We start from the raw sequence: 27,225 nt of genomic DNA on the forward strand, positions 1-27,225 counted from the left end.
GTGTTCAGCAACCTTTAGCGCCCTAAACTTCATAACAGACATCACATTTAGTCTGTGTGCTGCTTGTGTATATTTTCGCTGCTAATATGATGTTTTATTTAGACACAACATGACAGCAACTTTATCAAATCAAATCCAAGGACAACACAACTGAATATTCAGGAAATGAAATCCAACCAATACATTGGAATGGCTGAAGTGGATAGACAACAATTTCACTATATGTACATATATGTACAAATACACTATATGTATTTGCTGCAATTTTTGGTAAACAGTACAGTATAGTGTGCATTGATTATTACGTCAACCACATTTACAGTATCATTTTTTTATGGAGAGTGATGGAGATGCAACATTGTTAACATTAATGTTAATGTTTTTCCTGTATTTAGCCCTCAGGTATACCTTACTAATTGGTCACATTCATTAGTAGTCAATTGTGACCATACAACCGAACAATTTTTCAATTAAATAAATGTTAAATAAAAGGTTAAAATAGAGAATTCCAATGCAAAGAGCCAAATTAGTAGCCTGGTTGAAACCAGTCCACTCTCAGTAGTCACTGTTTGGTCTGGCAAGGCAAAGCTTCATAGACAAATCATTTCCAAAGGGGCGTCACAACGGACGATGACGTAGAATGAGAAACGTCTGAGACAGCAGTTCTCTGTTTGTGATTTCGAGGAAGATGTTGCAGTGGCTTCTGACGACTTTTGCCGTTGTTGTAAAAGAAATATGATAATAGCTGGTGTCCACCGCCACGCCAACATTTTTGCAAAATTTGAAAAACCTAATAGTATCTCACAAAACATCAAGCTCTTTTCTAGTTAAATTTTGCCCCCTTACAACGAGGGCTCAAAATATACATGTAGGCCTATCTAGTCTAGTTTCTCAAAAAAGTAGACTATAACAGATCATAACTGCTTACTTATTTTTAGGTTTTGCATTTGAATAAATATTTAGACATGATCGATCACTAGATTTCTTTAAAGGGGTACTTCAGCGCTGGGAAGATGAATCTGTATTTAAACTGAGTCATCGTAGTAGAAATGTGAAATTATTTTTGAATTTGGTGCCTTCTAGACTGAGAAAAGACAGAAAATGTATTTTTGTCTAAAAGGGATGAAAGACTACAATTCCCAGAATGCTTCGCTGCCCTGTGAGGCCATTCCCAAAGCCACCTACTGGATTACTGTGACTGAGTTTGAAAGAAACACTACAATTAAAAACTGAACGTGTCTGATCAATATAATGAGTGAATAAATATCACCGCGCGAGTGTCACAGCACTGAGCACTAACTGCAGGAGTCAGATAAATGAGCTGAGCTCTCGTGATGAGAGCTGAGGTAATCGCGACTAACTGTTACACTCGCGGCATACATTCATTCGCGATTTCAGTCTGGCACGTTTCAGTTCATGCCTTTGCAAGCTTAACTTTCATAGAAATTAATTTGAGAAGTTAAAAGACTTACATTGCTCACCATAGCTCCATTTAAATGTCTGTCTGTAGCTGCCAGCTGAGCTCTGAGTGTAATGTCCCATCCCTCATTCGCGGGTTCAAAACATGCGGAAATGGCTCCATCTGCTGGCTGTAGTCTTTAGCCTTTGGCTAAACATTCCTCCTAGGATGCAAATATCGTCAATTTGCATCATTTGAGGAATTTTTCCAGAAATAAAATGCAATAATCTCTTGAATCAGGGGGATATAAGGGGGGAGAGCACAATCATTTGAATATACTCCAGGGTTTCTACTGATACAAAGCCATGTGCTAATCGCTGAAGTAACCCTTTAAATCTGACATTTTAAATCATAATATTTTTTAATGATACTTACTGTATATACCCTAAGCACACACTAGTGAATATCAAGTTAAATAAAGGACAACACAACTGAATATTCAGGAATAAAAGCCCCTAAATAGGAATTGAATCTGCTCATTTACACATCAGCATACGTTAAGCATACCTTTTCACTAGCTGCTAGCTGCCAGTATAGCAACTTTGCTATCAATCAAATCCAAGGACAAAACAACTGAATATTCAGGAATAAAATCCACTAAATAGGATTTAAAATCGTTTACACATCAGCAGGTATTAGCTTGCTACCTAGCTACTCTTCACTAGCTGCTAGCCGCAAGTATAGCAACAACCCTTATGACCAGATCCAAAAATCAAAGGTATAATCATGGTGCCATGTCCAAAAACATTCCCGTATCACAACACGATTAAAGAGTAACAAATATTTAAATAAAAACAAGGATATTTTACAATCACATAACTGTGTGCATCTGAAACCAGTTTGTAGCATCTGAAAATAGTTGAATGCTTTACGACAAAGGCATTTTTGTCTGACATTTATTAGGAAAAAAAAATGATTTCTGGAAAATCTCTGCATGTAATTTGTCTTGAAATAATTACAAACTCCTCAACCCTGCTGAAATCCAGCTGGGCTAGTTGGTAGCTGGTTGAAAATTTTTATAAGCTAGTAATTAATGGTCATTAACTGGTCTAGTTGTCTGATTAGCCATGAGGATAGGATTTAAATTTGAGGTAAACGTTTCCTTTAAAAGCAGTGAGCACATTACTAATAAATGCTAAATGATCTTAATGCTAGTCTGAGTATTAAAAGTGCTCCTGGTGCACTTTGAGACGACACTCATGTGCTTTCAACAATATATATAAAATTAAAAAAAAGGGTTCAGTCAAATGAACTAAGCCTACGTTACCTAATCGTTACCTAATGTGTATGTGTGCTAAACTTCAAGGCCAGGAGTAAGCCTTCATTCAATTAGGACATTTTAGTAGCTTTTATAAACATAATAAATAATAATTAATAAAACATTACCGGTGTGTTATCTTGAGACAAATCAATGGTGGCACTTACATATTTTAAGATACGTCAGAGCAAATTAGTTTCAGGTAAAGCAGCTCAAACATGTGTTTTAGACCGGGACTAGGCTAAAGGCTCTGATATACTCACAGTGTAATCCTTTTTCGTTCTTCTCTTTGGGATAAATCAAAGTTTGAAATACGTGAGCACTCTGAGCAGTGATATACTGCTAGCGAACACCCGACCCCACACACACTGCTAAGAGCGGTGTTTAGCATGCTTCCCTCTCCGTAACATAATGTGTTTATATGGCATTTTATACAATAGATTACTTAAAGGCACAATATGTACGATTTTTTTATTCAAATGTTAAAAACACCCCACTAGAACATTGCTATATACTGTATTTTGTTGACTTGTGTACTTCCATTATCCCAAATGTTTCCAAGAATCTAGAAAAAATCTAGAGCACTTAGCACACACCTACCTAGCCTGACGTGGTCATACTCAATGACCACATCAAACTGCTCCATTGGGCTGTGATTATGGGGCGTGTTTCAACCGAACCAGGAAAGACCTCAATTGGATAGACCTACAACCAATCAGAGCAACGAACCGACGCATTGTCAAATGTCAACAGAGCTAAACTGCACTATGTTGCCAAATCTGCCAAGTTTTCCCGTGGGTTGTTTTCCTGGGACGCGGGTTGGAGCGACTATTATGTGATATATAGACCAATGAGTGTGAATTTTTAGCCAGCAACCTTGCCAAAATAACACACATTTTACCCCCCAAACACCATTTTTCCCCTGGAGAACCCCCCGAGAAGCTATTGTTTAGGGCTAGTAGCTGGCGAGTTTTGTTGTAAAAACCTGGCAACCCTGTCTGCACACGCGCTGGAATAAACAAACTTTGCCGGTGTTGTAAAAAAATAAAAGAATGTAATGATACACAGAGTACTTACCCAACATGATCATCATCTTTGAGAGAAATTGTGAAGGTGAATGCATATACAAACAAGCTCTCCGTTTAGGATTCGAGTAAATATAATCCAAGCCCCTTTGATGACGTGCATGATTACGTTACTGTTTATCATCTGTCCGTCATCGTCTAAAGCCCGCCCTGATGATTTCATTGGTCCGAACAGTTTCTGTTCGGGGATAATTAGTCCTCTATGGATCGAGGCCAGAACAAACAGCCTGACCTAAATTTTTTGTGGGCGGGGCTAAATTTGGCTGGCATCCACCTATTACATCATCACCGCCAAATCAAATTCCAAAGTTTGGCCTAATTTTGTTCAAAATGACAAAATCAGTTTGTAAAATCGATTTTGCTTGAAGTATATCAGGGCCTTTATTCTTGTCAGTGAAACTAGGGGTAAGTGTTTCGGTGTTGTTAGCTTAGCTGTAAGCTAACATAAACTCTACTGGAGTCATTTGTTAGTCAAGTCTGTAGTGTGCTTCCTGTTTAGGGAAGTCAGAATCAATCATTTACATGGTTCACTTCCACTGCTGTCTTAGAAGGAAGCTAGCTAGTTAGCCATCTACACATTTCAATCAGGCGGAATCGCCAATTCAACAGCTTAAGTTAACTGACCACACTCATGTGGCTTTATATGCTTCTTTTTTATTTATTATACTTGAAATATGTTTTATATTTGCTATGTTGGAAAATTTTTCTTTTAATTGTATTAAATTAACTCATACCCTGACAAGGCATATTCTATTGTAAAAACGGGCGTGGCCATTTGTGCGAGGCTTCCTCTGTTTCACTTCTGTTATTGTATCTATACAAAAACTGTCTGTTATGCTGATTGATATTGTAAACTGGTATCGGTTACCATATTATTTTAATGTATTATCGTAATTATAAACACTTCCGTTCCTTCTCTTTAGACATTTCCAACTCTTTTTTCCCTTTCTCTCTAGCCCGGGGCCACTTCCTCTTCCCGTTCCGGTGTTTCCGGTGATTTCTGGCTCCATCTCTAGGGATCTCTGTGGCTCTCTCTCCATCTCCACATCTCTGTTTTGTCTGCTTTTGTTGCTAAGGCTAAAGGGAGAGAGGGAAGAGAGTTAGCAATCCTCTCGAGCGACTGATCATGTCACAAGTGCGCATAAATCACACACCAATACAGAGAGAGAGAGAGAGAGAGAGAGAGAGAGAGAGAGAGATTTGTATTATTTAAAATCTGAACTCCATGCACTACATGCCAACAAAAATATAACTACCCTATATTTGCTTTGAGCTTCCTACAGTTTTCTAGGTAGATTTTAGCATGCCATTGTCCACGGAAGCAGAGTGAAGTGTTGTTTTCTTGGTGAATAATCTTAGTCTTAGCTTGACTAGAATGTTCCACTTCCTGTGGCACTTGCTGACTTCTTCAGGTGGTAGTTTAGTCTCCTGTGGCGATCTGGCCCACCCCTACATGTTTGTTTGCTTTCAGCCAGCCTGTTCTTCACACCATGCTAGGTGTGAAAAGGAGCCATTTCGTTCTCTCTGGGGCACGATCAATAGGCCTACTTGAGGATAAAAGCGCTGAGAGGGAAGGTTTGAAAACTGGTGCGGCACATCTTTGTGAGACAGCTGCATTTACACCAAGCCGAGTCTCTACAGGGAACTTGGAGTTTGAACAGGAATTGAATTTAAAGGTAAACTAAAACGAGTCATTGTAATGGGTAATTGTACATCAGTGGATAGATGTACATTCTTAGCACAGTTTCTTTTACCAAGTTTCCTTTGAAGTGCAGAAAGATTTGATTCACAGTTGATTGCAAGTTTTAAAATGAGCACTCCAATTCAATTAGCCATGAAACTGAAGTTGTGATAGTCTTTTCTTCCATATTGTGACGTATATCAAAGGCCCTTTTAAGTGAAGTCTGTTCACTGGGCAGCCATGTTCAGGCATGGTGGTGCAGGTATGACGTTACTTTGTAGGCCAACCTGCAGATAATATCACATTGGTTTCTGGATCATCGCAAAATAAATAAATAAAACAAGACCTGTGAGCAACAAAAGTTTATGATGCCTACACATCATGCCGATCAGGTAACCTCAGTCCGCTTTTACAGCCTCATTATGCTGATAATTGTGCTCTTATAAACTATTCTAACTCAAATGTTCTGGGAAAGAGTTGTCGGATGCTTAGTGGTGGTGACCTTGAAGTCGAGCGACCGCGGTGTAGTTTACTTAAAGCCTACCTTCAGCTTTTTACTTCTGACAACTGCATTTAGGCTTCAAAATAAATACAAGTTGTGTTCATCTGTGATAATTATCTTGATGGACAAAACGTGCAAGTATCATAAACTTTTGTTGCTCACAGAGCTTGTTTTTAGCAATCATTCAAAAGCCTATAAGGGAAAATCCTATTGGGTTTTTCTCGATGCAACCAGCATGATGTAAACTGCCAGTTGGCCTATACAGTAATTGAAAATTTTATAGTGACTGATCACATCTAAATTTTTCAGTTGGCCATATTGATTTTCTGTGAATTGATGCAATTTAAAGGGTTAGTTCACCCAAAAATGAAATTTATGTCATTAATGACTCGTTCCACACCCGTATTGTAGCAATGCGGAAGCATTGTCTTCTCTTCCGCGTTTGTTTTCAGACCTCAAATAAAGATTTAAAAGGTCATGAATCAGCAGATTGATTCATGATTTGGATCGCCAATGTCATGTGATTTCAGCAGTTTGACACGCGATCTGAATCATGAATCAATACGCTGATTCATAACCGTTTGAATCTTTATTTTAGGTTTGAAAACAAACCCGGAAGAGAAGATAATGCTGAATAAAGTCGTATTTTTTGTTATTTTTGGACTAAAGTGTATTTTCGATGCTTCAAGAGATTCTAACTAACTAACTGATGTCACATATGGACTACTTTGATGATGTTTTTATTCCCTTTCTGGACATGGACAGTATAGTGTGCATACAGTTAGATACGCTCTCGGAATATAAAATATCTTAAACTGTGTTCTGAAGATGAACGGACGTCTTACAGGTGAGGAACGACATTAGAGTCATTAATGACATAAATTTCATTTTTGGGTGAACTAACTGTTAAATTCACAAAAATTCAATTTGGCCAAGACCTGAATTTTTTTTACAGTGTACAAAGGGACGTCATACCTGCACCACTCTATTGCTGTGATCTCATGTGAGTGACAGGTTTCTCTCCCACCAGTAAACACGTCATCAGAGAAGAGAGGTCTCTCTGTAAGAGGGAGGGAAAGGTATTTTGATTAAAGCTTACGAGACCACATGAATTACAAAATTCACAATGTGCACAGATCATTTATTTATAATGAATACTGCAATATTCCATGCACAATAAGGATGGTCTGATTTGCAATATTGGAAAGAGAAAAATTGCGATCATGGAAAGAGAAAATTGTTAACATTATATTAAGTTTCAGAAAGACATAATAGCGTGAGATCCGTTGTGATTGCACAAATTCTTTAATTAAAGGACCAAATTGTACATTTCAACAAGCAGTCAAATGACAAAAAGACAGAACTGCATATGTACCTATCATCTTGGCTACTTTCAGTGTGTTAGAATATTAAAATAAATCCAAACGTGATTTAAAACAAACAAACATGGCAAACCATTGACATGGATGACAGTTTCTAAGCAAATATTAAAACATTTAAATTCTGGAAAGTAAAATACCAGTATGGCACCATGTTCTTTTCATTTAAAGTGTAAAACGACTTAAAATATACAAACAGAAACACATAACCTGAAAAAATTATACAATATTTACTCCAAAGAACATCTCTAGAAGCCTACATCTTGTGCCGGAGAAAAAAAGTAAAACCTGGTTAGGTTGCAGTGCTCTTTAAAACAGTGCTTACAACAATAAGAAATAACTTTTTTGACTATTTACAAACTTCAACTCTTTAAACATTTTTGTAAATGATTGTCATATTGTTTTCTCATATAAGTGTTAAAGAAATTTGAATCCATAGATGAGCCATGAGCTTATAAGAAATGTCTGTAAATACAGTATAGCCTATATATATGGATTTAAAAAAAGAAAGAATTGTAAAACCAAAGAGGCTGGCCTGAAAGTTAATTTTCTCTGTGACTTCATAATACTATAACAATTAATAATATTATTCATTAAACACCTTGCAGCACCATATTCTTATCATTTTTTTTTTTTACTGCTTTACAATGAACTCAACACATTCAACCGGAATCTCTTTTCATGGACCAAAGAAACCTGCTCTTGAACTACTTTTGGAAATACATTAATGATAAGTTCTGAACAACATAGTCTAATGTCAAAAGCATAATAATTTGTATTAGTTAACCATGTTAAAAATCGTTGGCATTGCGATTTTTACTAAAATTGAGACAAATCAAAACCAGTTGTGTGATTTAACCCTGCTAAATTTATAATATACACTGATCAGGCATAACATTATGGCTTAGTATATTGTGTTGGTCCCACTTTTAGTGCCAAAACAGCCCTGAGCCCGTTAAGGCATGGACTTCATTAGACCATTGATGGTATGCTGTGGTATCTGGCACCAAGATAGTGCATCCTGGTGCCATGTGTTCCCCATGTAAGCCAAGCACACTGCTATCCACGTGATGTGAAAGAAAACGTGATTCATCAGATCAGGCCACCTTCTTCCGGTTCAGTTTTTATGCTCATGTGCCCATTGTTGGTGCTTTTGGCGGTGGACAGGGGTCAGCATGGGCACCCTGACTGGTCTGCGGCTATGCAGCCCCATACACAACAAACTCGGATGCACTGTGTATTCTGACACCTTTCTATCAGAACCAGCATTAACTTCTTGAGCAGTTTGAGCTACAGCAGCTCGTCTGTCTGGCCAGCCTCCACTCCCCACGTGAATCAATGAGCCTTGGCCGCCTATAACCCTGTCAGTGGTTCAGCACTGTTCCTTCCTGGGAACACTTTTGATACTGACCATTGCAGACCGGGAACACCCCACAAGAGCTGCAGTTTTGGAGATGATCTGACCACCAAAATAATCTGATCTGATGATCGTCTAGCCCACACGTCAACTTTGAGACAAAATATTCACTTGGTGCCTAATATATCTCACCCACTAACAGGTGCCAAGATGAAGAGATAATCAGTCTGGAGGACACTGGTCATTATATTATGCCTGATCCGTGTATATATTAAACATTCACTATAACATGTAAAAGCCAATTGTATGTTCAAATTTTATGGCTAATTCAAATTATTATGCCTTCGTCCTGAGACTGGGTGGGTGTTGGAATCACTATACACATGAACACCTGTATCTAAAAGGTAAGTTGATCTGTAAAGTTGATCTAGAATCATCTTTCCAAAATCTAATCTCCCAAAATGTAAAGTGAGAAGGATTCAGATCTACAAGAGGAGTCTCACTCTTTTTCGTACTGCTAACTGTTTTATTATTGATGTCTCTCATATTCCCCCACCCGTTAAACAGTCGGTAACACCCTTGCTTTCTTCTCCATAAATAAATATGCCTTCTGTTCATTCATATAAACATCAAAGTCATTTACTGCGTTTCAGGACAATCAGTTTTGTAAGAGCTGTATATCGACGCGATTTACAGTCACGCAAGCATGATTTTACGAACAACTTACACAAATTTGTGCTGCTCGTGTTCACTGAATGAGGCCCAATGACTGGCGATTGCGTCATACACACTCACACGTACATATGCACAAAACTTACATGTTCAAACAGATTATCTCAACTGCATCCGCCAACTGGACAATTTCCCTACATCTCACAAAGCAGCATGAATTAATGACACTCAAAGAAATAATCCAAACATAATCAGAATGATTATCCAGAACATAATATAAATGAGAATACTATCACATTATGTTGGGTGAAGTATTCGATATTCCAGAGGTCAATCTGGCTCATTTAAATTTATGTAATTCAAGTTGGTAAGCAAATCGAATCTTTTTTTAATGTTTTGTTTGACAGTCTTCCCGTGATTGATGGCATCTCTATGGACGGATTTTTTAAGTGTGTTCAGAGGTAGAAACCGGTGGTCTGAGGGTCTGGGGGAGGTGGGAGTGGCTCAGGAAGGGGGTGGGGACTGTTGCCGGGTGTGGCCACTGCATTGCCGTTGGGAACCAAACAACTTCCTGTGTAGGCCACACTAGTGGAGTTGAGTATAAAGCCCGTCTCCATCTGGAAACAAAGACAAAAAACAAATGTTAGAAGTATTTAGCTAAAAACCTAGCTTAAAGTGAAAGGTGCGTTCACTCTAGGAATGGGAATTACAGGGTACCTCACGATACGATACGATACAATACATGATGCATTGCTCACAATACCGATAATATCACAATACAGTAATATAATCAATATATTGCTAGACAATCCTATAAATAATACTTTATGAACATATGAAAAAACAAAATGCCTGTGAAAAAGTTAAGTGCAGGATTACCTGTTTAGTAAATCTGGCCCTCGACTCGTAAAACAAGTAGGGATGCATGATATATCGACTACCTTATCGATATCGGCTGATATATGTCATTGTTAATGTAATCATTATTTCCCTGATAAGAAAAGTTGACTGATATAATGGATTATAACCAATAAATAATGGATTATTTCCTTCAGATGTGCACTGTTCACCATGATGGTTTGAAATAGTTTGAAATATGATTGAAATCACTTCATAAAAGGAAAATACTGTTAAGCGCAAGTCACATAAGCTACAAAAAATTATAACGAGAACATTATGTTTGTGTGCTTGGGACATGGCTTTTAATGGTAAGATGTTTGTTTTTGTAATAAGGCACTTAATTATTATAAAAATCTGCATTTAGATTTATCTGCCAATATCGGTTATCAGCCTACAATTATAAAGATTTATCAGTTATCGGTATCTATCAATCTGCCAATCGGTGCATCCCTAGTAAAAAGAGTTTACTTTCTTGTGAAACTCATAATTACAACTAGTTAACTCTGATTTTTCGGAGAGCTCTGACTTAGATTTTGCCATTGATAGTGTTGCTAATGAAATGCAATCAAATGTATCCAGGCTTTTGTGAATGGCCCACGACATTGTCCTTCAAAATTCCCAAAATCTGAATATAAAAAGCACCACAACATGCCTTTTAAAAGACATATAGTGTTCATGCACAACAAAAAATGACAAAATCCACTGCAAGCAACCACGACAACTTATTAGCATTAGAGTGACTTCTGGACTCTGAAGGACTTTTGACCTAAATTACAGAGCTCACGTATGGCGCTAGCTTATGGAACTAGCACAGCGATTGCTTATTTTAGCAGGTTAACTGGACAACAGATGTTGTATTTGGTGGGGTCATTTGAAGTCTTCAGACGGATGCATTCAAAAGGATCACATACAGAAACAAACTAATTCCACTAACTGCTGTTTTTAGATGCTAACTCATCAAAAATAACTACTAATCTTTAGGATAGCCTTTAAAAATGACATTTATAAACTTGATTATGATGTTTTACATTGATCAACACTGAGCTGACGAGGCTGGATACTGACTACAAGCAATTACAAGAATATAGAATATTGCTTTCAACTCGTCATTCATTCATTTTTGGGAGGCTGATGTAGGATGATAAGTATATCCCTGGCAATATCATAAAGCTCCGATAGACAGTATTTTAAAGTGCAGTGTTAGTATGCATGAGGTAATGTTGATGGCGGATTGTAGGTCATGGCTGCTCACGCCTGACTGGGCATTTAAGCTCTATTCTCCTTTCAGCTGAGAGCAATGACCCTAAACACAGACACGTACCCAAAGACCAGAATGTAGTCCTGGACATGGACTATACTGTCTCTCTTTCTTTCTGGCCTTGTCCTTTCATTGATGATTCACTCTGTTTAACATCCTCATTGCACATTTTTCGTTTCTTAAAAACTAGTCAATAAACAGAGCAAAAGTCACCGCCACAATGTCAGGGTGTTGCAGTGCAGCTGAAAAAAAAGTGTTCTGCATGATTTGTTCGCATGTTGCTGGTTTGTCACTCACTGGCCCAAGTCGAAACAGCCCAACCCAAGAGTCTTTGAGAGTCTATGAGAGTCTTTGAGGTCTAGATTTGACTCTAGTCTCTCCTTCAGTCGGCTGAAGAAGTCTAAATGCTTAGTAATAGCACACCTCTACCTCAACAAAACCAAACACTGCTTGCAATCTACAGAAAACACAATCCCTATATGTGGAACAACAGCATGGTGCCCTACATGTGGAAAGGCAAGATCGTCTGGATAAATGAGTGCAGACAGGGGCCCATGGTCTCAGAGTATTGCCTGCTGCATGAACGGTCCTTTTGTGGAGGCTTCTCTTCCTCTATCTCTCATTTACAGCCTCGGGCTCCCCTTTTACAATAGACTAGATGCTACAGTTGGCTGCCATCGGTACTTCGGAAAAGCTTGTCTGATGATGGTTGACCTGGAAGCTTACACTCTTAAGCTGAAGATTACAATCTTAACCACAGTCACCATATTAAAGCAACACAGCAGGCAAAGCAAACATCCACCTGTGTGGGGCCCCATGGCGACTCTCCAGGGACTGATAAGACTTTGTAGGTCTGTCACTGTGCATTATGCAATCTCAGCACATTAGCTTTGACCTCTCAGATCTCTGTCCCTTATACAGAGCACAATTAGGTCAGAGTGAGCATTTAGGCCAATGGAAATAAAGAGATACGGAGGGGGTGGAGTGGGCCATATTAGGGTTTGATGCCCAGAATATCTTTAGAACTACTATCCTAGTATCCTATTGCAGTACCTTTTGATTTTCCCTTAACTTGGTCTTTGAATGTTTTTTGTATCAACCAAGTTTTTAGGATTGGGGCGCGTACATTTTTATCAACCAATCATTAACCATCTGAAATCAGGGGTTGAGAGTGTACTTAGGGTTGTGGTTAAGTATAAGGTTTGGCCTGTAAAAGTATGATAGGGATGTTTGGGATCTTGGTTAAATTGCATTGTGCAACTATATCCTTCTTTAAATCTTACCTTACTGTGGGTGGTGTCATGGGTCAATTCAGAGCCGTAATCTGTCAACGAGGGAAGGTTTGCAGGTGTGGCTAATCCTAGGATATGCTCCAGAGAGGAGTTCTGTTTGGTATAGGAGGCGTAATAATTGGGTGCGACCTTTGGCTGCTGCTGTTGCTGTTTCTGATAACCCTGTTGAAAGGACGAAGCCCGGGCCATGGCTGCCTGAAACGGCCCTGCATCCACAGCTGAACTGCTGTTCATTGTAAAATCCACCCCTGAATTGTCAGTCATATTGCAGTCAACATGGGTACCCAATGTCTGTGTGTGCGCCTTTTGGCCATTGGGAAAACAAGGTCCATTTGTTACCAATTGGTCTGTGAAGTTGTATCCATGCCACTGGGGATCATTGTAGACCCCATTCGGAGGGGTGTCACTATCCTCAACTGTTTTCTGTTTATACTGGAACGGGACAAGCAACTGGCTGTGCTGCCATTCCTGTGGTTGTGCTTTACTCGTTCCTGTTATCTTGTCACCAAGTTGAGAGTTCAAGTTGGCTTGTATATCTTCAGAGACCCAGTGACCATTGTGTACAGCTGGTACAGAGTTCACCAACAATGTATTATGCTGGTTAAAAGTAGGAGTTTCAGAGTCTGTTGTGGACACCTGAGGAATTGGCACCTGGATCCAGCTCTCAGTTTTGTGGCAAACCGACTGGCCATTGACATGTTGCTGCATACGCTGTGAGAGATGAATTATGGGCGCTATCTGTTTTTGTGGCCAGAAAGGGACGTGAGGAGCAGGCAGTGAGGACGTAACTTGAGGAGCTGACTCGGAAGCGGAACATGGCTTAGGGGCGTCAATAGAATCTAATGGTGTGGTGGGGTTTTGAGCATCTGTCGAGTCCTCTATCCGGTTCTCCAGTGAGTCTTGGACGTAGGAGAGGATTTCGTTGTTGGTGAGAAGATCATTCAGAGATGGGATGTAATCCGGTTCCATCTCTACCTGGATCATCCTCTCATCCAGAAGCAGCAACTCTAAGTCCTCTGCGTTGAGTCCGAGATTTTCCAGGGCACTGAATAGCTCACTGTTAGAGCAGCTCTCTTCATTTTCTAGGGAAAGAGAATCTAATGTTGCCAGTAGAGGGTCAAAACTTGATGGCTCCTGCTTGGAGACTGCACCATTCTGCACTGGATTCCAACTTTCATTCTCTGAAGAAGAGAAAGTGCTAGTCTCTCCTTTCTCACTGAAGAGGCTACTGTGGAATGACATTCTAGGCTCCATAGCAGGCTGGCAAACATAAACAGACTCGTCCTGTCTCATCATGGCTCCCAGCAGAGAACTTGGGTCCACGTCATCCTTTGAGCTTTTGTCCACCTTGGTCTTTTTGGTTTTGTTGTTCTTGCCTTTGCCCTGAAGGGTGTCGGGATAGCCTGGCATGGGGTAGCTGATTTGGTACAGCATAGCTTCTCCAGTAGCAAAGGTGAAAGGAAGATGCATCGATCGCTTCCTCAAATGCTCTCCGCCCTCTTCTTCGCTGAATAAATTAATCAAGAAAACCATGTCAGTGGATGTGTGAGAAGTCCTTTCATCAAGCTAATTTGCCATGCTATTTAACAGTTCAAAAGTGAATACTAGAAATATAAATGGATATTAGCCTTATAATACTTACACAAGCGGCCTCTGGGTGGCAATGATGTAGTCGGGCTTGCCATTTTTGTAGACAAGTCTAGCATTAGCTTGCACCCATTTCCAACGGTTGTCCTTTGTAAGCAGTCTAAACACAGTCAGACCGCTTTCTCCAGTCTTGATCACTGAAATGGACAATGCAACAGTTTGTAAACCCAGTTGAAATGTATAGACCAGATTTTTCTGCCATGTACCTTTTTTTGCTGGTTCCATATAAAATTACTGATACGGATTTAGGGCTCTAGTTCACATGTCTCTCTACTCCTAATGTCTTGTCCAATCTCCTTCATAATCTATGGGAATATGGGAAAACATTCCTTGTACTTTCTCTTGCTCTGTTTATTTATCTCTTTTGTCCTCCACTCTTGCAGTTAACCAGCTTAGAAAAATCAGGATTCACCACACTTGCACATACAATTGACACGATCAATTACCTCTTGCGAACCACACTTAATGAGAGGACTGTCACTTGGTAAACCATTTGCCTAAGCACACAGGGTTAATGTCTTTTGGTATAACTAGAGTTTATTTTAGACACCAAGCCTTTGGCAACAATGTCAGCATGCATCAGCAGAACGACAGTTCAACATAGCTGCTTCTGAATCTTAATGTTATTCAGTCAATCACATTATTGGATAATTGAACTAAAAGGTTCAATTGAACGTTCGTTCTGAATTGAACAATAAAACTCTGAAATGACAAATCTAATGAAATCAGAATATCTTACTCCTGACATGGTTCTCAGCGCAGTACAGCATATCGGCTGCATGGATGAACTGGTACCCTGAACCTCGAACTCGCAGCTCTGCCTCTGTGTAGCCAAGAACGATTTTACCCCTAAAACACAGGCAGAAACAACATCAGTGATTTATGCCCCATTTTGTACTTACAAAGATACAGTATAACTAGGATCCAAACATTTACAGTGCATGTTATTTTCTATATTTTTTTAAGATTCGTACTTAGCATCACAGGCCATTGGTGTGAAGTCCAACTTGTGTTTGGTTCTAAAAATCATGTTCTTGGTTCGGATTTCCATTATGGAAGGAGGCTGTAGAGGTGTTGCAATGGCAAACAGGGCGAGCTGGGATGGTATTTGGGCTCCGTCATCCAATCGTCTGTTCTGTCCATGAAGGAATTTCAGACGCCCTTGAAGATTCAGGGCCTTAAATAAAAACAAACATTGAAATATTTACAATACAAAAAAGTGTAACATGAAAAAGATCAAAGAGGATTTATTTAAATTTAGAATGTAACATTTAATTTAGCTTCTAAATTTAATTTTCACCAAAACTAAAAAAAAAATACTACTGATGCACGTAGTATATGTTCATACACAGCTGAAGCTAATGCTTTTGTTGGCGTGCTCTTGGTGAACCACATAATTTGTCTCTGACTCAATGTGGCAAGAGTTCAAGCTAGGTCATCTATCAAAGAAGGCTGTATGACCTGTCCATAATGTGTCATATCTGAATGTTTTCTTTTTTTGTGACTGGTTACTAAACCTTTAGTGAAAATTATGGCATCCATGAGTGAGTCTTTTATGTCATCTGTGACTTATTCAGTGTCAAACATACGTACCCTACCCCCCACCCCCACAAAAAACACTACAAATTTCATGGCCGGAAGGCACTCTTGACAACCTATTTTTCTGTCATTTTATTTCTGGGTGAGCTATTTAAGCCCTTTAAGGCTTGTATATGTGGTAGTGTGTGCAACGCAAGATTTAAAATAGACCTGCTTATGTAAGGCTACACAACAAATGCCTCAGGGTACGTTTACACGACAACGACGTACTAAAAATAGATACGTTTTTCCTTTGCATTTTTCGCATACAGACAACACAATTGTCAAAATGTTCCATATTCACATGGATCTGCAAAAACTACAAAAAAAGCTGTATTACGCATCCCAGGCCAGTAGATGGCGATGTTATTTTGTAAAGATGTTCGCCTATAGACTGAACACATAATATGTACGTAAAATGCATAAAATTTGCTTTTTTTTAAGTTTACATGGAGACGATAGCCATCATTTTCCAAAACTTGTACTTGAATGAAACTTGTTTTCAAAAGTTAGCCACCAAACACTGTTGTCATGTAAATTAATGACAAAACATACATTTTTACTTAAAAAATGGTAATGTGTAAATGCTCCTTAATTTGGCAATATACATGAACTTTTAATAGGCACACATTGAAAAAAAACACGGCTTTCAGTGCGAATTTTCTGGTTAGGTGTTATGTGTATTAAATAATAATGGTTGAAGCTAATTGGCCATGTGTTTCCATTGTGAAACTCCTAAGAGAACTTAATGGATGCATTCTAAAATACCAAGAGAACCAAAAAAATAAAAAATATGGAAAATGGAAAAGAGCTTGAGGTTGCTTGTATTTATAGCCAATGCTAATGAATTTCTCTGAGCACACGGGGAGACCCCTGTTAGCTTTCCGCTCCTGACAAGCTAAGTGTAGTCATGCTATTCTTGAGGGAGATTGATATGGTAAAGATGGAGTGGAGAGGAAAGAAAGTAGAAGAGAGACTGAGGAAATAAAGACCAAGAGTCCAGAGAATCAGGCAGTAGTGAGTTTTGCACGCATACAGGTTTCTTTTCTTCTGTATTGCCAAGATTAGCAAAGAAAGAGACAGCTGTCTGGCTGAATGGGAAATTGATGGGAAAAATACTTTCATAATAACGACAGCTGAGTCAGTGTTTCCTGTTGCACTCTATAGCTAAATCCTGATTTTCCTCAAATTAGCTTCAATTTAGGCTAACTTGAACAGGTTCTTGTTCTTCTCGTTTTTGTTTTTGTACTAATTTCTTCTAGCACAAATTAAAACCTTTTCCCCATGAACCTATTGCTCCTTTAAGAGGGATTACAGAGGTGTTCCAAAAATTCTGATCTCTGTGGCTGCAATCCGACACAAGTGCTAACCTAGACGCTAACTCACCCTGTAATCTGGAACATCGGGGCTTAGAGACTCTTGAATAGAAAGATATATTCCAACCATACTAGCTTTCGCTAATATTACATTAACAGTTGTGCCAAGAGTACTACCAAACTAGTTAACTTACGATGTAGGCTACTCACTAGGTTTTGAGAGCAAAAGGAAAGCTTTAGCCCAGCTTAGCTGGTTGACACTGACCAGGAATCCAGAGGAATTGTCTAGGAGGCATCGGAAACGACAGACAAAATTCCTCTCCAGGAAAGAGGAGTTTTCTGGAGGCAGCTGGTCAGGGTTGCACATCACCAGAGACATACTTGGGGCAGGATCTCCATCTAAGAGAAACAAAGAAGAAATACACACTTTCAGACTTGGTGGCGTGTCTAGACTTTTTCCACCAGGGTCATCATTGGATTATCCAATGACCATTATTTCTGTTTTTATCCTTTCTGTTTGCTGTTATCCTTAATTAAAATGGACGTTTTAGTGACCATAACATTTACTTTGCAACTCCAGGAGCTCCATAAAGGTCAAACCACCCTTGTCTCTCATTCCACCCCCTCCCCAAAAAAACCCAACCCTCTCTTTTTTTCGGTTACTCACTAGAGTGTGACTGCTCTTAACTTATTCATTGGAATATTTGTTTAAATGTTTTAGGTCAATCATTTATCAAAAATTTGTATTGAATAATCATATTTTTTGGTTTCCGTCCATGAAGTTCCAAATAAAAAGAATTTTATTTGAAAAAGAAAAGAAAGAAAGAAATTAAACACCTTGGCCATGGTGGCCAAGAGAGCTAAATGTGCTGTAACTGAAGAAAACAAACGAATACAATAATACCGGCAAATTATCTTAAAAATATCTTCATCAGTTTGACCACATGTGCTGCAAATACAAAAACGAAACAAATACTCAAAACTCAACCAAATACAGAAACACACTACAAATACTCACAAATCAACCAAATACAGAAACATGCTGCAAATCCCCTCCCTGTCAAGTATCCCGTTTTGGCCGGGAAAGTCCTGTATTTTCCCCTTTCCCGCCGTCCTCCCGTATGAGTATTGTCCTGTATATATCCCGTATTTTAACCTGCGTTATTAAAAAATAATAATACCGGAGGAAAAAATCTAAAACATTTCCAATCTGAGCTCTTTAACTAGCCTCGCGATAACTGCCATCTGCAATAGCCTACAGTAACGTTACTGTAGGTGGCCGTTGTCGCGAGGTTAGTGTGTGAGGTCAGATGACGAGTGACAATGCGGGGAAAAAACAAAAACAAAACAGACGGATGATGGACGTAAGACGGAAGGCACTCCTGCCAAAAAACCATTACCCTCGTGTAAATATCGTGATCAATGGGACAGCGAATTTAATTTTCTGAAGAGGAGCAGGGTGTGGGGCATTCACAAGTTTTGTAAGTTTTGTAACTGCGACTTCAGCATTTCACATCCATATCATGTGCGACAGCGGAATATCTTTTAAAGTGACAGTAACCACTTAAAATGACAATGTAAAGAACAAAAGTAATTGCTCACTAAATATGCTCTGCTCTTGACTAAATAACTTCAGTACCTTTAATAGGGATTAATCTATATATAATTCATAACGTATGCATTGCAAACTGATAACAATGTATATTTCTTACTTGTTAAGTTGTTATACAAGTAGGAAGATCACAGGTACAAATTAAAATTATTATTATTATGGGTCTATGTGAGGAATTATGCAAATACTCACAACTCAACCAAATACAGAAACACACTGTAAATACTCACAACTCAACCAAATACAGAAACACACTGCAAATACTCACCACTCAACCAAATACAGAAACACACTGCAAATACTCACCACTCAACCAAATACAGAAACACACTGCAAATACTCACCACTCAACCAAATACAGAAACACACTGCAAATACTCACCACTCAACCAAATACAGAAACACACTGCAAATACAACTCAACCAAATACAGAAAACACTCCAAATACTCACAACTCAACCAAATACAGAAACACACTGCAAATACTCACCACTCAACCAAATACAGAAACACACTGCAAATACTCACCACTCAACCAAATACATAAACACCTGCAAATACAACTCAACCAAATACAGAAACACACTGCAAATACTCACCACTCAACGAAATACAGAAACACACCGCAAACACTCACAACTCAACCAAATACAGAAACACCTGCAAATACTCAAAACTCAACCAAAAACAGAAACACACTGCAAATACTCACCACTCAACCAAATACAGAAACACACTGCAACTACTCACCACTCAACCAAATACAGAAACACACTGCAAATACTCACCACTCAACCAAATACATAAACACCTGCAAATACAACTCAACCAAATACAGAAACACACTGCAAATACTCACAACTCAACCAAATACAGAAACACACCGCAAACACTCACAACTCAACCAAATACAGAAACACCTGCAAATACTCACAACTCAACCAAATACAGAAACACACTGCAAATACTCACAACTCAACCAAATACAGAAACACACTGCAAATACTCACAACTCAACCAAATACAGAAACACACTGCAAATACTCACCACTCAACCAAATACAGAAACACACTGCAAATACTTACAACTCAACCAAATACAGAAACACACTGCAAACACTCATAACACAACCAAATACAGAAACACGCTGCAAATACTCACAACTCAACCAAATACAGGAAAACACTGCAAATACTCACAACTCAACCAAATACAGGAAAACACTGCAAATACTCACAACTCAACCAAATACAGACACACACCGCAAATACTCACAACTCAACCAAATACAGGAAAACACTGCAAATACTCACAACTCAACCAAATAAGGAAAACACTGCAAATGCTCACAACTCAACCAAATACAGAAACACACTGCAAATACTCACAACTCAACCAAATACAGAAACACACTGCAAATACTCACAAAATAACCAAATACAGAAACACACTGCAAATACTCACAAAATAACCAAATACAGAAACACACTGCAAATACTCACCACTAAACCAAATACATAAAGACCTGCAAATACAACTCAACCAAATACAGAAACACACTGCAAACACTCATAACACAACCAAATACAGAAACACACTGCAAACACTCATAACACAACAAAATACAGAAACACACTGCAAATACTCACAACTCAACCAAATACAGAAACACACTGCAAATACTCACAACACAACTAAATACAGAAACACACTGCAAACACTCACAAAATAACCAAATACAGAAACAAACTGCAAATACTCAAAACTCAACCAAATACAGAAACACACTGCAAATACTCACAATTCAACCAAATACAGAAACACACTGCAAATACTCACAACTCAACCAAATACAGAAACACACTGCAAATACTCACAACTCAACCAAATACAGGAAAACACTGCAAATACTCACAACTCAACCAAATACAGGAAAACACTGCAAATACTCACAACTCAACCAAATACAGACACACACTGCAAATACTCACCACTCAACCAAATACAGAAACACACTGCAAACACTCATAACGCAACCAAATACAGAAACGCCTGCAAATTCAACTCAACCAAATACAGAAACACACTGCAAACACTCACAACACAACTAAATACAGAAAAACACTGCAAATACTCACAACACAACTAAATACAGAAACGCACTGCAAACACTCACAAAATAACCAAATACAGAAAGACACTGCAAATACTCACAACTCAACCAAATACAGAAACACACTGCAAATACTCACAACTCAACCAAATACAGAAACACACTGCAAATACTCACAATTCAACCAAATACAGAAACACACTGCAAATACTCACAACTCAACCAAATACAGAAACACACTGCAAATACTCACAACTCAACCAAATACAGGAAAACACTGCAAATACTCACAACTCAACCAAATACAGGAAAACACTGCAAATACTCACAACTCAACCAAATACAGACACACACTGCAAATACTCACCACTCAACCAAATACAGAAACACACTGCAAACACTCATAACGCAACCAAATACAGAAACGCCTGCAAATTCAACTCAACCAAATACAGAAACACACTGCAAACACTCACAACACAACTAAATACAGAAAAACACTGCAAATACTCACAACACAACTAAATACAGAAACGCACTGCAAACACTCACAAAATAACCAAATACAGAAAGACACTGCAAATACTCACAACTCAACCAAATACAGAAACACACTGCAAATACTCACAACTCAACCAAATACAGAAACACACTGCAAATACTCACAAAATAACCAAATACAGAAACACACTGCAAATACTCACCACTCAACCAAATACATAAACACCTGCAAATACAACTCAACCAAATACAGAAACAAACTGCAAACACTCATAACACAACCAAATACAGAAACACACTGCAAACACTCATAACACAACCAAATACAGAAACACACTGCAAATACTCACAACTCAACCAAATACAGAAACACACTGCAAATACTCACAACTCAACCAAATACAGAAACACACTGCAAATACTCACAACTCAACCAAATACAGAAACACACTGCAAATACTCACAACTCAACCAAATACAGAAACACCTGCAAATACTCACAACTCAACCAAATACAGGAAAACACTGCAAATACTCACTACACAACCAAATACAGAAACACACTGCAAATACTCACAACTCAACCAAATACAAAAACACACTGCAAATACTCACAAAATAACCAAATACAGAAACACACAGCAAATACTCACAACTCAACCAAATACAGAAACACACTGCAAATACTCACAACTCAACCAAATACAGAAACACCTGCAAATACTCACAACTCAACCAAATACAGAAACACACTGCAAATACTCACCACTCAACCAAATTTTTGCAACACGTGCTGTCAAACTGATGAAGATGTTTTCTTAATTTGTTGGTGTTTTTTCTATTTGCGTGTGTTTTCTTCAGTTGCAGTTCTCTTAGCCACCGTAATAAAGCATTCATTTACTGGTTTATAAGAAATAAGCAAATCTTCACTGAATTTCGAGCAAAAAAAAAAAATTGTGCTATCATGATACAAAACGATATATTTCCTGACCTTGTGATGATTCTTCTGACTCTGTGTTGGTTGGAGGCGGGTCCAGAGCCCAGTGCAAGTTGTGTCTGAAGGCCTGCTGGTCCTCAGTATGAATGAGTTCAAACGCATTTTGATGCATCACATCCGTCTGAGTGATCGAGGGACAAATTAAAAGGGGCAGAATGAGAAAAATAAAGTTGAAAGAATGAACATTATTTTATGGGTTTCAAAAATTTCAGGCCCAATTACAAATACATCAACTACCATTCAAAAGTTTGAGTTGTGCTGCTTATGTGATCATTTTTTTCAGTATTTTTCGTTGAATAGAAAGATCAAATAACATTAACCATTAATTTATAATATAAATCTTTTTTTTAACCACTTAACATTAAGAAATCAATGTTATATGGTCTCTTAATTTTTTCTCTGAATTTTTTTCCAGAGAAATATGCATTAATATGCATACACACATATATTTACAAACTTTGATGTTAGATGTGATTAATCATGATTAATCGATTTGACAGCATATATATATATATATATATATATATATATATATATATATATATATATATACACACATTAATAAGAACAAAAGGAGGACAGTGTAAGCACATAAGGTAAACAAATATAGTGATGCCTCAGTTGGATAATTCATAAGTAAATTATGATGAATTGGATTACGCCATGCCAAACTGAATCTCAAAATAAAGCCTATTTGATTAAGCTCATTCAAGTTCTACTGCATTCAAACTGCTCCTCGAGAGAGAGACACTGCAGTATTAATCAGCATTAGACGATCTGATGAGTATATATGTGTGTGTGTGCTATGAATAGAGATGAGAAGTATGGAATGATTATCCAACAGCTGAGCCTGACGTAATTTTGATTCTGGGAAAATGCACGTACTGGGGATACTTATCAATCAGATTAAAAGGTGTCCTGACCTTAGCTACAACGTGAACAGACTAATTACTCGCTGCTCCAAACATAACATATTTGAACTGCAGAAGTAGCCTACTTCAAAATAAAGGACTATGCACATTTTTTATACACTTTTTACAATTTTTTGTTGGAATGCAACATGTAGAAACCTTTTTTCATTTAAATATGTTTAGTTAGTATTTAATGAAGAGATGTACAGCAATATCCAATCCCAAAAATCAGATCCCAATGATATTAATTAAGCTGTATAATGGATTAGTATTTAGAACAGTTGTTGTATTATAGAGTATTGCTGTGTCTGAAATGTAATACTTCCCTTCTATATATAGTATGAAAAAGATAGTGTACGCCAAAAGAGTAGTATATCCGAATACATTGCATTCGAAAAATAGTAGGCGGAAAGTCCCTGGATGATCTACTACTTCCAGTGAGATTCTTAAGTGCACATTTGATGGACACTTTACTGTCCCATGAGGCCATGGGAGAGGATTTAAGAAACAGAGGTGAAGTCGCGCAACTGATGCCAGAAGGTCATGTGACAGTAACAGCATGGCGATGTGGTAAGTTCGACTTTCATTCATACTACCCATATAGTAGCGCATACTATTTTAACGGTCGCAATTTTGGATGCAGCTGATGTGTTTTTGTAAGAAACGGAGAAGGATAATTACCTGGTGGAATCCTAAGTAATCCTGGATGGTGTGAGAACAGTAGAAAACGATCCCCTCAGCAGTGACCACCAACACAAAGCCATTGAGTGCCTGTGACAATAAATTAAGGATTAAACAAACATAGAAAATCAAACTATTAGTTTATTGGTTATTATAAGTCATATAGACAACCTGCTTTTTTAAAATGGAGGACTAGTTTGATTCTTTGTGTGTTTCTTGTTTTGTTTGTGTGCTTAAAGAGCCCTAAAATGGATTGACAGGTAGAGTTTTCCTTCCTGCATTGATGTAAAACAGGAAGTTGTTTAAAATTAAAATTAAATAATTAAATAATTAAATAAAAGTTCAATAGGTATTTCTTTACATTACCATTATTACATTTACCAAGGTGTTTTTTACGTACAATTTAACCAGGAAGAATATATGTACAAAAAATATAGTACATTTGAATTTCTTTTATGCATTACAAGTAAAGTTACCTGCATATGATGCCTAACCGCTAATAGATATGCACTTAAAGCCACAAAACTTCTATCTTGATTTCATGTGAAGCCATATAAATATACACTCAATGAATGTCAGTTTCACAAGTAGACATTTTGCATGTAGAAAACCTTTGGTGGATGCAAATTGCTCTGCACTGAATTGTTCTTTTAAATTATATTCCCAAAGACAGTTATTTAGAAAGTAAATAGTGTCCATTTCTTGCTGTCATTAAATACTTAGTGTGAGCATGTGCTCGTATGCTGTTTATTTTTGTAGAGAGGATTTTGCAGCTCATCACCATCTGGTGGGCTCTGAGTGAGGATCTGTGATTATGGTAATCTGATGCATCGACAGCACAGACAATACAAAAACAAACGTTTATGGCTGTGCTGTTGAGTCACTGTAAAAATCCACTATGGATAAAAGCCAAGAACACCGACTGTCAACTGGTAATCAATATATATAATTATATATATTGCAGTATTTTAACATTAACATTTTCTACAATGTTCAAATATATACACTGAGCTACAGCAGCTTGTCTGTTTGATCGGACCACATTGGCCAGCCTTCGTTCCCTACGTGCATCATTGAGCCTTGGCCATCCATGACCCTGTCGCCGGTTCACCGCTGTTCCTTCCTTGAACCACTTTTGATACATACTGACCACTGCAGACTGGAAACACCCCATAAGAACTGCAGTTTTGGAGATGCTCCGACCCAGTCATCTAGCCAGCAATTTAGCCCTTGTCAAACTCATTCAAATCCTTACGCTTGCAGATTTTTCCTGCTTCTAACACATCAACTTTGAGGACAAAATGTTCACTTGCTGCCTAATATATCCCATACACTAAAAGTTGCCTGTCATGAAGAGATAATCAGTGTTGTTCACTTCACCTGTCAGTGGTCATAATGTTGTGCTGTTATACTTGATGGGTATAACATTATGGCCACTGACAGATGAAGTGAATATATACACTCTAAAGAATGCTGGGTTAAAAACAACTCAAGTTGGGTTGAAAATTGACAAACCCAGAAGATGGGTTGTTTGAATGGGTCCATTCACTGGGTTCAAACAACCCAGTTTCTGGGTTTGTCCATGTTTCAACCCAACTTATATATATATTCAACAGTCTGCATCCTCTGGGACTTCCGACTGACTGTATATAAGGGCTCTCTTGAAATCCTATCAATGTTTTATGTAGGTTATGCTTGTGTTTGTGTTGCAAACATACTGATCTAGAACCACTCTCTGCTTTCTAAATGCAAACTGAATCCTTTAAACTAATATGATATGATCAGGCAACAAGCAATAAATCACTAAATAATCTCTTCCACGTTAATCTACGATTGTCTGTGCCAGATAATATGCATACAGAAATGTGCTGCAGTGTATTAACATAAAGCAATAAGCCACAAGATTCAGTGTGCGTAACCCCTTCATAAGTCGCATGGCAGTTTATGGGGTTATATCTTCCAGTGCCCCTCTCATTTGCCTGAACATCTGCATTGTATGCCAACACACACATACATACTCATTCATACATGCACACCTGGTCCAAACACACTCAGAAAACACGGCCAAGTAGCAGCACTCAGTATAAATATTTCGGCTTGTTGGTCGGCAGAACAGCCCACACGGGGCTCTCATGGGGCAGGAGGGGGAGGGGGGCAGCAGTCAGGAAGCATTACTATCAAATATGTACCACTGCATCATTCACAGTCCAACACACACAACTATACACAACACAGGGGGGAGAGAGAGAGAGAGAGAGAGAGAGAGAGAGAGAGAGAGAGAGAGAGAGAGAGAGAGAGAGAGAGAGAGAGAGAGAGAGAGAGAGAGAGAGAGAGAGAGCGAGAGAGAGAGAATGAAGCAGAGAAACAAAAGTGGTAAGATAGATAGATAGACAGATAGATAGATAGATAGATAGATAGATAGATAGATAGATAGATAGATAGATAGATAGATAGATAGATAGATAGATAGATAGATAGATGATAGATAGATAGATAGATAGATAGATAGATAGATAGATAGATAGATAGATAGATAGATAGATAGATAGATAGATCTTGCCTCACATTCATCCATTCACTCACTCATTCATACACCAACTGCGGTGTCAGCCATGCAAGGCGCCATCCAGCTCGTCGGAAGCAGCTGTTAACTTTAGTTAATGCATTAGTTAACATGAACTAACCATGAACAACACCTCTGTTCAGCATTAGTTCATCTTTGTTAACGTTACTTAATAAAAATACAGCTGTTCATGGTTTGTTTATGTTAGTTCACAGCGCATTAACTAATATTAAGATTTTTAGAATGCATTCGTAAATGTTAAAATTAACATTAACAAAAATAAATAAATGCTTTATAAGTGCAGTTCATTATTAGTTCATGTTAACTAATGTAGTGAACTAATTTTAACTAATGAACCTTTTTGTAAAGTGTTTCCGGAAAAACAGACAGGAAGAAAAAAAAAACAAGAAAAATGAGTAAAAGAATGAATGAATGTAGGAAGGAATATGACAGAAAAAGAT

At 38.1% G+C, this 27,225-nt stretch overlaps 1 protein-coding gene across 1 annotated transcript in view; it reads right to left on the reverse strand.

Annotated features, from left to right (window-relative positions):
• Positions 1-7,267: 7,267 nt before the first annotated feature.
• The window catches only part of ahr1b (aryl hydrocarbon receptor 1b), a 53,591-nt gene continuing 33,633 nt past the window's right edge, over positions 7,268-27,225 (reverse strand). The window contains exons 4-11 of the mRNA XM_067415731.1: positions 24,202-24,291; positions 22,604-22,730; positions 17,650-17,783; positions 15,465-15,667; positions 15,230-15,339; positions 14,486-14,627; positions 12,835-14,350; positions 7,268-10,010 (exon numbers count right to left, since the gene is read on the reverse strand). Of these exons, the coding sequence (XP_067271832.1) occupies positions 9,849-10,010; positions 12,835-14,350; positions 14,486-14,627; positions 15,230-15,339; positions 15,465-15,667; positions 17,650-17,783; positions 22,604-22,730; positions 24,202-24,291 (2,484 nt within the window). The 3' untranslated portion in view covers positions 7,268-9,848. The remainder of the gene's footprint in view (positions 10,011-12,834; positions 14,351-14,485; positions 14,628-15,229; positions 15,340-15,464; positions 15,668-17,649; positions 17,784-22,603; positions 22,731-24,201; positions 24,292-27,225) is intronic.

The sequence above is a fragment of the Pseudorasbora parva genome, chromosome 14 (assembly GCF_024679245.1).
Source record: "Pseudorasbora parva isolate DD20220531a chromosome 14, ASM2467924v1, whole genome shotgun sequence".
Classification (NCBI taxonomy): domain Eukaryota; kingdom Metazoa; phylum Chordata; class Actinopteri; order Cypriniformes; family Gobionidae; genus Pseudorasbora; species Pseudorasbora parva.